This window comes from Muntiacus reevesi, chromosome 20 (assembly GCF_963930625.1).
Source record: "Muntiacus reevesi chromosome 20, mMunRee1.1, whole genome shotgun sequence".
Lineage (NCBI taxonomy): Eukaryota > Metazoa > Chordata > Mammalia > Artiodactyla > Cervidae > Muntiacus > Muntiacus reevesi.
The window spans coordinates 31732693-31745855 of record NC_089268.1 but is presented as its reverse complement, the minus strand read 5'-3'; the positions used below and the strand labels follow the sequence as shown (position 1 = coordinate 31745855).

Sequence of the window (13163 nt, the reverse complement as noted above, 5' to 3'; positions counted from 1 at the left end):
GCACTGGTGATAGTACGAGGGGGAAAAGTCCCCACTTTTTTTCTACTAGGGAAAAGACAGAAAGTAAACGAATATAAAATCATCAAAATCATTTTCCTATTGATACATCCAATGGCCAATAATTAGTCTTCATTTTACTTAATCTTTTGGAAACACTGACATAATTGATCCTTTAATTTCTCTTTGATATGCTTTTTTCACTTCGTTCTATTTTATCAGAGGCTCTGTATCTTTTGTTAGTTCATCTCTTCTCCACAGATCCTTAATGTTGGCGGATACAGGCCCAAGTTTTTACTGCTTCTTGCTCTATACTCACTCCCTTGAAGATCTTCCCAAGCTCAGACTTTAAATACCACCTGTATCTCAATGACTTCCAACTTTATATTGCCAACTCAGGCTTCTCTCCTAAACTCCAGACAGACATAACCTCAATTACTTTCTTTCTTTTCTCTCTTATTTTTCTTGGCCAAATGACTTGTGGTATCTTTGTTCCCTGACCAGGGCCTCAGCAGTGAAAGTGCTGAATTTTAACTACCCGACTGCCAGGAAATTCCCCCTATCCCCTAATTGATATCTTCACATGAATGTTTGACATCCTAAAATTAACATGCCCAAAATAGAATCTTCGGTATTTCCTCCTCCTAATCTGTCATTAAATCACTCCCTGATTTAATTGATAATGACTTCATTCTTCGCCATTCAATTCTTCTAGAAATCTTCCTGATTTTGCCTTCAAAATAAATATGGAAACATCAATTCTCAGTACCACCATGCTCCCACCTTGGTGGGAGAACTATCTTCTCTCCTAGGTTACTTGCTTTAATATCCTTAGTGTTTTCCCTGTTTCCATATTTGATCCCCCACCGACCTGTGGGAAATTACCTTGATGCCCTGGGAGCCTCCAACGAAACTTATGAGGCAAGTTCTCCCAGGGCATAAAAAGACTCAAATCAAATTAAAATGCTAGAGATGCCTGATTTTTTAAAAATAAATTTAAACATACAGCCTGAGACAAGGAGAAAGACATGGGGTAACTTAAGGCTTAAATTAAGGGTTCAAGGAGATGGACCACAGCTGAATCATGTAAAATACTTAATGCATCTTTTAAGTTTCACTTGTTTCTCTGCAGCAGAATTACAGCTCTGCAAATAGTATAAGAAATACATATTTCAAAATGTTTAGGAAGGCAAGATCAAGAATTTGATCAAACATGACCAAGGACTCTTAGATAGGTATATAATAGAATATTTAAATTTGTATCTTTTGTTCAACTTGGCCTGCTTTTTAAAAAATATTTATTTTTATTTATTACTGGCTGGGCTGAGTCTTTGTTACTGCATGCAGGCGTTCTCTTGTTGCAGAGAGCTGGGGCTGCTTCCTTGTGGAGCATGTGTTCTAGGGCTCGTGGCCTTCAGTAGTTGCTGCACATGGGCTCAGTAGTCGTGGCTCTTGGATTTCTAGAGCACAGGTGGATTCTTGACCACTGGACCAACAAGTTGGTCTGTTTATATGACACAGTTGTGACAAGGGATGAAGGCCTTCTTGTTTATGGAGGATACGCAGGAGATTCGGGTTGAATTCCTGAGTCAGGAAGATACCCTGGAGAAGGGAATGGCTACCCACTCCAGTATTCTTGCCTGGAAAATCCCATGGACAGAGGAGTCTGGCAGGTTACTGTCTATGGGGTCACAGAGTCAGACACGACTGAGCGATTAACACTTTCATGCTTAGTTTTAAGCCTGTGTTAATAATCACATTCCAATGAAAAAGGAGTTTTAACAAAACCCAATCACTCTTCTGTATTGTTTTGTAACACAGCCTAGCAATGTGTATATTTTCAAAAGCATTGCTAGTATTCCTGACAGTTTATCAAAAGTTCAGTTACCTAAATAGTTTGCTAAAATTTGAGGGAAAAGGTGGCAAAAGTATAAAAAGTCTTGGGTTTTTTTTTTAAAAGAAGGTTTTAATAAAGGACCTTTACTCATAATCAAATCAGTTCATTCAACCCAGTGTAATTCAGTCCATTGTGATTAATTCTTGCTTTGTTGATTTTGGATTAAGCACCCTGCTTCTGATATGGCTTGGAAAATCTTAAATCCTGTAGTAGAGCTTGACAGTATCAGGTACAGTTATTTGTTAAAGTTCTTTTGATGCTTCTTCTGAAAAGCTCAATTTCAGATCTATATTTTGTGAAAGTGAAAGTCACTCAGTTGTGTCCAGCAGTTTGCAACGCCACAGACTATAGTCCATGGAATTCTCCAGGCCAGGATACTGAAGTGGATAGCCTTTTCCTTCCCCAGGGGATCTTCCCAACCCAGTGATCAAATCCAGGTCTCCCACATTGCAGGCAGATTCTTTCCCAGCTGAGTCACAAGGGAAGCTCAATATTTTGTAGCAGGGGCCTTAGAGATAACTGTAAAGAAAAACAGCAATCATCAGTCTGGTCAATGTATAATAGTAATTAATATTATCAGCATGGAGTGGGATAGAATCCCCAGTATAGGTATGATATTGTAAATAGTGAGGATATGGACATTTCCCCTTTGATATATGCTGTAAGTATTTGCTACTGTTGCCTCCCAATGAGAAGGTATTTATACTTAGGAACAAAATCTGTTGGCAGTGTGTCCTTTAGATGCATGCAAGTATGGTCCACCCAACTTAAAATTTTACCTCATTAACTTAGGGATGTATAGTTTCTGGTTTTGATTTGTCCTCTTTTTTCAAATATTGCACAATACATACAACAAAACAATTGTCACAATTGTATATGCCTAGTTACAAATGTAAATGAGAGAACAAACCTTACGTGTTAAATAGATAATACCAATGGCTTCATTATTCAAAATTTGGGGTCTAGGTTTAGAGAAGGTAATATCAAAAAGAAATCAGGCTATAAATATAATAATAGATTTCTAAAGACAAATACTAAAACACTACCTATAAGATAGCATTAAATTATGTACTGAATATTTAAGGATTTTTTTTCTGTGGGGGTTCTTGTTTCTTTGTTTTTAAGAACTGAGAGACTTCTGTCAGAATTATTCAAGACATCAATGGAAAGCCACAAAAATAGTAATAGATCCTCAGAAAATGTGGGAATATAGGTAAAAGTAATACCTCCCAATTCAGAAAAACCGCTGCACAAAGGGAGTAAAAACAGAAAAACTTTATGACTGAATAAGCATTAAACCAGAATGTGAAGCACATCACAGGCAATTTTGCTAAAGGGATTGCAAAGCAAGGAGAGAAATCACTCTCTTTTATACAGCGAAATGGATAAAATCATCTAAAAAATTAGTAGACATGGCAATTTGTAATCTTGTAATAATGGAAGTTAGGCCCCTCTCTTTCTGGGAAACAGATCCAGTTATCTTTGATTGTGCTTCAGAGGTGGGGCTAGGGTTGTGGAAAAAATATTCCTGAGTTGGGAGACTGGCTAGATGAACATTTAGCATTTGATTTTACAAAGATTAAGTATTGATGAGATAAGGGAATTTTTAGCTTCAGATATAAAAATATGTAAACCTAGTCATTTTGTCTTTTTTTTTTTTACATGTAAGCAATTGCTACCCTTCCTTAGTGATCAATGCAAAGAAATAGAGGAAAACAATAGAATGGGAAAGACTAGAGATCTCTTCAAGAAAATGAGAGATACCAAGAGAACATTTCATGCAAAGATGAGCACAATAAAGGACAGAAATGGTATGGACCTAACCGAAGAAGAAGATATTAAGAAGAGGTAGCAAGAATACACAGAAGTACTATACAAAAAAGATCTTCATGATCCAGATAAACACAAAGGTGTGATCACTCACCTAGAGCCAGACACCCTGGAATGGGAAGTCAAGTGGGCCTGAGGAAGCATCACTATGAACAAAGTCAGTGGAGGTGATGGAATTCCAGTTGAGCTATTTCAAATCCTAAAAGAGAATGCCATGAAAGCACTGCACTCAGTATGCCAGCAAACGTGGAAAACTCAGCAGTGGACACAGAACTGGAAAAGGTCAGTTTTCATTCCAATCCCAAAGAAAGGCAATGCCAAAGAATGTTCAAACTACTGCACAATTGCACTCATCTCTCAGGCTAGCAAGGTAATGCTAAAAATTCTCCGAGCCAGGCTTCACCAGGATGTGAACCATGAACTTCCAGATGTTCAAGCTGATTTAGAAAAGGCAGAGGAACCAGAGATCAAATTGCCAAAATCCACTGGATCATTGAAAAAGCAAGAGAGTTCCAGAAAAACATATACTTTTGCTTTATTGACTATGCCAAAGCCTTTGACTGTGGATCATAACAAACTGTGGAAAATTCTTCAAGAGATGGGAGTGCCAGACCACCTGACCTGCCCTCTGAGAAATCTGTATGCAGGTCAAGAAGCAATAGTTACCAAAAAAAAAAAAAAGAAGAAGAAGAAGAAGCAGTAGTTAGAACTGGATATGGAACAACAGACTGGTTCCAAATCGGGAAAGGAGTACATCAAGCCTGTATATGGTCACCCTGCTTATTTAACTTATATGCAGAGTACATCATGAGAAATGCTGGGCTGGGTGAAGCACAAGCTGGAATCAAGATTGCCGGAAGAAATACGAATAACCTCAGATATGCAGATGCCACCACCCTTATGGCAGAAAGCAAAGAACTAAAGAGCCTCTTGATGAAAGTGAAAGAGGAGAGTGAAAAAGTTGGCTTAAAACTCAACATTCAGAAAATTAAGATCATGGCATCTGGTTCCATTACTTCATGGCAAATAGATGGGGAAAGGTTGGAAACACTGACAGACTATCTCTGGGGGCTCCAAAATCACTGCTGATGGTGACTACAGCCATGAAATTAAAAGATGCTTGCTCCTTGGAAGAAAAGCTATGGCCAACCTAAACAGCATATTAAAGGCAGAGATATTACCAACAAAGGTCCATCTAGTCAAAGCTATGATTTTTCCAGTAGTCATGTATAGATGTAACAGTTGGACTATAAAGAAAGCTGAGCACCAAAGAATTGATGCTTTTGAATTGTCGTGTTGAAGACTTGAGAGTCCCTTACACTGCAAGGAGATCCAACCAATCCATCCTAAAGGAAATCTGTCCTGAATATTCATTGGAAGATCTGATGCTGAAGCTAAAACTCCAATACTTTGGCCACCTGATGCAAAGAACTACTCATTGGAAAAGACCCTGATGCTGGAAAAGATTGAGGGCAGGAGGAGAAGGGGACGACAGAGGATGAGATGGTTGGATGGCATCACCGAACAGTGGACATGAGTTTGAGTAGGCTCTGGGAGTTCGTGATGAGGCCTGGTGTACTGCAGTCAATGGGGTTGCAAATAGTCGGACACAACTGAGCAACTGAACTGAACTGAGGCAATTGCTCTTTAGTCTGTGTGTCTACATGAGTCAAGGTTTCCCCCTTGACTTTGGGTTTCTTCCTATAGCTTCTAAGATTCTAGGAAAATGCTAAGACCATCTTCAGAGTTTAGGTCTGGATTTCCTAATCTTATTCCTTTCCAATGTATTCCAATTCCAATCCCAATCATATTCCTTTCCAATTCTGTACCCAAGGATCTTTTGAAATTAACTTTAAATTCGTTGTTCTGGTTTATAAAGCTGCCTTGTATTTTTTCATTGTAGAGAGTATTTCTGTAATATAACTTTTGTTTTTGTTGAAATGCTTTTTAATTGCATCCCATCCTCACCAACTGTTCTGCAGTATATTAGTGAGCCTGTACATTTTCATCCTTTCACCTATTTAAGTCATAGGTTTATTTCATGAGGACACATGGAACTATCACTATAAAACCGTGTACTTCCTGTTTAAACTTGCTACCAAAGTGCCTTTGTGTCTCCCCTGGTACACATTCGTTTGTAATCCACTTAAGAGAAATGCCACTGTGGTTTTAAATCTTAAGCCATATGTATTTGGGTGATGTATTTGCTTCCATTATCAACGTCTAGGCTATTAAACTAAACTTTCCACTGGGTAGGTTACAAAGTAAAATACAAAACTATGTTCAAGACATTGCCTGGAAGTGCAAAAATTTAAGGGTGGAAGTAGTGTTAAAGTGTGTACAAAACAGGAGGAAGAAAAGTCGAAAGCAAAAAGGCATCACGGCTCCTCAAGGGAAAGAGTGGGGGCCCTTAAAAGGACCTTTTGTTGAAAATGGGAGAACGCAGACACTCAGCCGCCGAAGCCATAGAGGGTGCGGCCCTGGCGCTTGAGCGCGTAGACCACGTCCATGGCGGTGACAGTCTTGCGCTTGGCGTGCTCCGTGTAGGTGACCGCGTCCCGGATCACGTTCTCCAGGAACACCTTCAGCACCCCGCGGGTCTCCTCGTAGATGAGCCCGGAGATACGCTTCACACCACCGCGACGAGCCAGGCGCCGAATGGCAGGCTTGGTAATGCCCTGGATGTTATCACGAAGGACTTTGCGGTGGCGCTTGGCGCCGCCCTTGCCCAGACCCTTTCCGCCTTTGCCGCGACCAGACATGTCGAGAGAGCAGAGACTCCAAAAAGCCTAGCTTGCCAGCTCCGTGATGCACCTTTATAACGTCTGTTGGCGGACCGAAGTGAGAACTTGAAGAAGGAAGGAGGCGGGAAGTCTCGCCTTAAGTGGGGGAGGGGAATTGGACCAAAAAAAAAAAAAAGAGGCCTTCTCTGTTCCTTTCTTCTGTGGTGACTCTTTTGTTACCTTGTTTTAAAACTTTAGCGGTTGCTTTTGAATGCCAGCGCAAAACACGAATGTTGTGTAAAATATACAGAAAAGGCAGGTGATAAAGTAATAATTCACAGATCACTGCTAGTAGCTAATTGGTATTTTGGTGAACAGATAAAAGCACATACTCTTTCAAAGAAAATATATGCAATGCCATAAATGGCATTTTGGAACCTCCTTGCACTGATTACATTTTCATCAATTTCCCTTATTTAAAGAGAAAATGTATGTTTAACGCCTGCTTGTTAACCTTATGAATTCTTTAATAGTTTTAACAAACTCCCTAGTAATTAGTGTTTCTGAAAAATATTTTTTTTTCATTTAGTAAAAATTTACTTCTTCACTGTACTTGGGTATACTATACTGATGTTTCTAACCAAGTGTACCTGAATATATCACTCCCAAATATCCTTCTTAAGCATAAGAATTATAATGAGCTGATGGTTTTGAGAAAAAGCAGACATAGGAGAAACTATAAAAACAATTTAATACCAAGGCCTTCCCTGGTCGCTCAGGTGGTAAAGAATCTTTCTGCAATGCAGGAGACACGAGTTGGATCCATGGGTCAAGAAGATCCCCTGAAAAAGGGAATGGCTTCCCACTCCAGTATTCTAGCCTGGAGAATACCATGGACAGGGGAGTCCATGGGATCACTAAGAGTCGGACATAACTGAGCAGCTGACACATACACTAAGGGAAATTTACATTTATATGAGAATTCTCCATTTGTAAGTGTATCTCCTTCTTTGAGCCAGGAAGAGAAAGATATTAATAACTCACAAGAAACTTACCTGAGGAAGGTGCAGGACTTAAATCTGCCACACTTGGTTTACTCTGGGTTTCCTGCTCAATTCCTATAAATGCCACTATCTCCAACATATTTTGTCTTTAGCTGAAGATGATATTTAAAGGCTCCCAGGCTACTTCTGGGAGTTTTACTCAGTTCCCCTCTGTGTATTCTATGTATACATCAGACATACATGGTATTAAACTTGTTTTCCTCTTGTAAATCTGTTTCTTATTATGGGAAGCTCTTAAGTCACAGAATGAGTAAAACTAATATTTTCATTTAAACAATTAAAATAGCATAGATAAAGGTATGGGAGTGGAGAAGTTTTTAAAAACCACAAAAATAACCTTGGGGAAAGACATTTTTTGAGAACCTCAGAAATTTGTTATCATTGAGGGCTCCATAATTCTCTGTCCTTAATGCTGGCCCCTGTCCAGAGTCCCTGCCTTCTTCCAAATTGTTGCTATTTAGTCGCTCAATTGTGCCGAACATTATTGTGACTCCATGGACTATAGCCAGCCAGGCTTCTCTGTCTCTGAGATTTCCCAGACAAGAATACTGGAGTTCGTTGCCATTCCTTCTGTAGGGGGATCTTTCTGACCCAGGGATTGAACCTATATCTCCTACATTGGCAAGCTCATTCTTTAACTCTGAGCCACCAGGGAAGACCAAATTACTGGTCCCCCAAATCTCTCAATCTCCTCATTATTCCACGATATAATTAATATTCATCAACCTGAATATTCATTGGAAGGACTGCTGCTGAAGTTGAAGCTCCAACACTTTGGCCACATGATGTGAAGTGACTTATTGAAAAAGACTCTGATGCTGGGAAAGATTGAGGGCAGGAGGAAAAGGGGGCGACAACAGAGGATGAGATGGTTGGATTGGATGGCATCGCTGACTCAATGGACATGAGTTTGAGCAAACTCAAGGAGATAGTGAAGAACAGGGAAGCAATCCTGGTGTGCTGCAGTTCATGGGGTCAGGATCGCAAAGAGTCAGGCACGACTTCATGACTGAACAACAATATCAGTAACATTTATTTAAATGTGATACTGTTGATAGACTGGAGAGGAAGTAGGAAGTGTAGAAAATTAATAAATTCATCTAGATTAACTTTTTTTCCCAGATAAATTAGCATCATGAATTGAAAAGAGTGTAATTCTTTACAGCTGTTCTTTGCTTGTTAGACCCCTCTGATCTTTAGGCTTCCTCCTATAGTTTAGTTAATTTGAAGTTATTCATCTAAAAATCCATACATTTTCCTTCACATGAGCTCATCCTTGTTTAACTTTCAACTTCTCTTTGGCTTTTATTTAGATCATTTACCTACTTTATAAGGATTTTTATTACAGAACTAACACAACTTATTGACTATATTTTATGGGCTTGTCATTGAACTAGGGTGTAGGGATATGCAAATATGAATAAAACACTGTCTCCACTCTAATGGAATATGCACAGAAATGGATAAAATACCAAAGGGGTTCAGAATGAGTTCCCCAAAATGTGCCATGTTTGCACATTAATAATTCTGAAGTAAAGGCAGAATGAGAGGGTGACAGGCAGGAAGCCTAGGGGTCTCTAAATGGAGGAAATAGGCTGCAAGTGTCAGACAATTTTTATCTCTCTCTTAGGAGGTCAGAACTATGGTTTTTCCAGTAGTCATGTATGGATTTGAGAGTTGGACTATGAAGAAAGCTGAGTGCTGAAGAATTGATGCTTTTGAACTGTGGTGTTGGAGAAGACTCTTGAGAGTCTCTTGGACTGCAAGGAGATCCAACCAGTCTACCCTAAAGGAACTCAGTACTGAATATTCATTGGAAGGACTGAAGCTGAAACTCCAATACTTCAGTCACCTGATGCAAAGAACTGACTCATTGGAAAAGACCCTGGTGCTGGCAAAGATTGAAGGTGGAAAGAGAAGGGGACGACAGAGGATGAGATGGTTGGATGGTGTCACCAACTCAATGGACATGAGTGAGTAAACTCCGGGAGTTGGTGATGGACAGGGAGGCCTGGTGTGCTGCAGTCTATGGGGTCGCAAAGAGTCGGAAACGACTGAGCAACTGAATTGACTGACTAAGAGACAGGAGGAAACAAACTACAAGTGTCAGATTTTTGGTTTCCCTGATAGTGCAGTTCATGAAGAATCCCCCTGAAATGCTGGAGACCCTGGTTCGATTCCTGGGTTAGGAAGATCTCATAGAGAAGGGATAAGCTATCTTTCCCAGTATTCTTGGGCTTCCCTTATGGCTCAGCTGGTAAAGAATCTGCCCACAATGCGGGAGACCTGGGTTTATAAGATTCCCCTGGAGAAGGGAAAGGCTACCCACTCCAGTATTCAGACCTAAAGAATTCCATGGACTGTCCAGTTCAGTCAGTCAGTTCAGTTGCTCAGTTGTGTCCAGCTCTTTGTGACCGAATGGACTGCAGTACACCAGGCCTCCCTGTCCATCACCAACTCCCAGAGCCTAATCAAACTCATGTCCATTGTTCGGTGATGCCATCCAACCATCTCATCCTCTGACGTCCCCTTCTCCTCCTGCCTTCAATCTTTCTCAGCATGAAGGTCTTTTCTAATGAGTCAGTTCTTCGCATCAGGTGGCCAAAGTATTGGAGCTTCAGCTTCAGCATCAGTCCTTCTAATGAATAGCCAAGACTGATTTCCTTTAGGATGGACTGGTTGGATCTCCTTGCAGTCCAATAGACTCTCAAGAGTCTTCTCCAACACCACAGTTCAAAAGCATCAATTCTTCGGCAGCCAGCTTTCTTTATAGTCCAACTCTCACATCCATACATGATTACTGGTATAACCATAGTTTTGACTAGACGGACCTTTGTCGGCAAAGTAATCTCTGCTTCTTAATATGCTGTCTAGTTTGGTCATAACTTTTCTTCCAAGGAGCAAGCGTCTTTTAATTTCATGTCCTAATATAGTCTATGGGATCGCAAAGATTCAGACAGGACTGAGAGAAAAAAAGAATGTAAAATGAAGTTTATATGCCATTCTGAGCTAAGGAATTCGATAACAGCTTCCAAGTACAACAGGGAAGTTCACAGAATAAGAGGAAAAGCAAATATTGGTTAATTAGTTTGCCCTACCATGCAACTGGGTTACTCAAAATTTTTCTCTGGTAATAATTCTGGGAAAGTAAAAGTATCAGTTGCTCACTCATATCCAACTCTTTGCAACCCCATGGACTGCATCCCACAAGGTTTCTCTGTCTATGGGATTTTTCATCCCATAGAGTTCTTTGAGCAAGAATACTGGAGTGGGTAGCCATTTCCTTTTCCGGGAAACATTCCTGACCCAGGGATGGAACCCAGGTCTCCTGCACTGAAGGCAGATTCTTTGCCATCTGAACCACCAGGGAAGCCTGGAAAGATACCCATTTTGAATTCTTCTAGGTAGTTAAGAGAGGAGCAGAGTTTGTCTTGAGATTACAGGGTCTCAATTGACATTTACTTTAAACTGCCCATGTGTGTGGGTTTTCCATATGTATGAAATTCAATTTTATCTTCTGTTAATTTATCTCATCATGTCAATTTGATTATTAGACCTGTAAAAGAACCTTGGAAGGGTAGAAGAAAATTCTTTCTCCCCAATAATACACAAAAAAATCTAATATGGGAAGATACTGCCCAGTGCTTACATAGTAGTCCAGTCTGCAGAGAGGGAAATTAATGGGAAGACCAATTTCAAGAATAAAGTGTAAATAATACTTTCATAAATCTTCTGCCACTCAAACTGAAGTGTACCTCTTATGAAGACTTTGTAGCATAAATCATGGGATTCTTTAGGATCTAATTGAAAGAAATATCTAAATTATTTTGGCAAGATTTTTGGAAAGTTGTGTTATCTCCATTTTTAAATACACATTTTATTTTCTTTCTGATTGTGTAGACAGTAAAGAACAGTAAGTGCTTCATCCAATGAAATTGGATTAATAGTCCATTACAGTCCATAGAATTCTCCATACCAGAATACTGGAGTGGGTAGCTGTTCCCTTCTCCAGAGGATCTTCCCAACCCAGGGATCACTCTTCCTAACACAGGGGTGGAAGCCAGGTCTCCCACGTAGCAGGTGGATTCTTTACCAGCTGTGCCACAAGGGAAGCCAAATTTTAAAAGCTCAGTTAATATGTGGAATTATAAGTAATGACATAGCACACTTGAATATTTTATTTAAAGCACAATTTATATTCATTTATCAAGTATTTGATTATAGGTTCATTGATTACCATTAATAATAAAGGCATTATTTTAACACTGTGATGGTCCTTGCTGTGGGGAATAGAAATGATGCAATGAAGGAAATGTTACTTCTCAATCAACATCAATAACAATAACCACAGCATATTTTATTTTTAAAACTTGAAGATCTCATAGGCCTTCCTTGGAGCTGTATCATTTATTCTTGAGAGTTCTAGTTCTGAGATATAGATGTTTAAAATTTACAGACTCAAATAATGCACACGACTTTTTAAGAGGAAAAAACTGATTAGATTCACTGAAATCAGGATTCGATTCTTCCAACATCAAATAAATTTAAAAGAAAAAGGAAAAACTCCCGATTGTGATTGTTGTGGTCACTGTTATTAAAAAGAATATTATTTACATGTGATTGCAATGAGATTTAAATATAGGAAATAAAAATATTTCAGGAGACTCAGAAAACTTATTCCAGTGGACTAGGAGTGTGATAGTAATTCCTTTTATTAAAATGTATTCATAATGAAAATCAGATTAGCTGGTGTGGAGAATTGAAGGCCCTCTTAGTGGGCTTCCCTGGTGGCTCAGATGGTGAAGCATCTGCCCGCAATGCGGGAAACCAGGGTTCAGTCCCTGGGTCGAGAAGATCTCCTGGAGAAGGAAATGGCAGCCCACTCCAGTATTCTTGCCTGGAAAATCCCAAGGACAGAGGACCCTGGTAGGCTAGTTAATGGGGTCGCAAAGATTGGACACAACTGAGCTTTAGTTAGTCGATAGACTAACTCTAGTTAGACTCACTTTAGTGAGTTAGTAAAGTTACTCACTTTAGTTAGTATGACTTGATCTGACAGCAGGGTGACTGATGCTAGTGACAGCATTAGGACTCTAAGAATCTGGTTTGCTGATTTATCTTATAAATGTGATTTACGATGTCTACCTTGTCTATCTGTTAAGGCACATCCTCTTCCTAATGGGTGAATAATTCATGTCTTTTACTTCACCAGCATTGATGTAAACAGCCCACTATCAGGTGTAGTCTTTGCCTGAAGCTACTTGAAACAAGTAATTTACCTTGCTGAGTTACTATTCTATTCTCATTTAGGAGGGTGAGTAGTGCGCCCTAAGATTCAACTTAATTAGGAGAGCTAGGCCCGTCATACGGTCTTAAGATTTTGTCTCAGATAGCCACTTTACCCTGTAAAGAAATCACAGAAAGACGTTAATTTTGCTCTCATAGGTTTAACCTAAAACTTGAAAGCAAACATTTGACTTTTTAGAAGGCAATTTTAAGTGACTTTTAGCAAACTTCGTTACAGGATTACTTAACACCTTGCTATCCGAAACAATGGGGTTTTGAAAGTACAGGTCTTTCCTGATAAAGTGGGTGGCTCTGAAAAGAGCCTTTTGGTTTGGACAGATTTGAATTCTAAACAATGCCAGGCTT

General features: G+C 39.6%; 1 protein-coding gene across 1 annotated transcript; it reads right to left on the bottom strand.

Annotated features, from left to right (window-relative positions):
* Positions 1-6174: 6174 nt before the first annotated feature.
* H4C11 (H4 clustered histone 11) lies at positions 6175-6486 on the bottom strand. The gene has a single exon (XM_065912071.1). The coding sequence runs from the start codon at positions 6484-6486 to the stop codon at positions 6175-6177; it is 312 nt and encodes a 103-aa protein (XP_065768143.1).
* Between the last annotated feature and the right edge of the window lie 6677 nt (positions 6487-13163).

Excerpts from the sequence above, each read along its gene's own strand:
- H4C11 (XM_065912071.1), bottom strand. The coding sequence starts at position 6,486 with ATGTCTGGTCGCGGCAAAGGCGGAAAGGGTCTGGGCAAGGGCGGCGCC.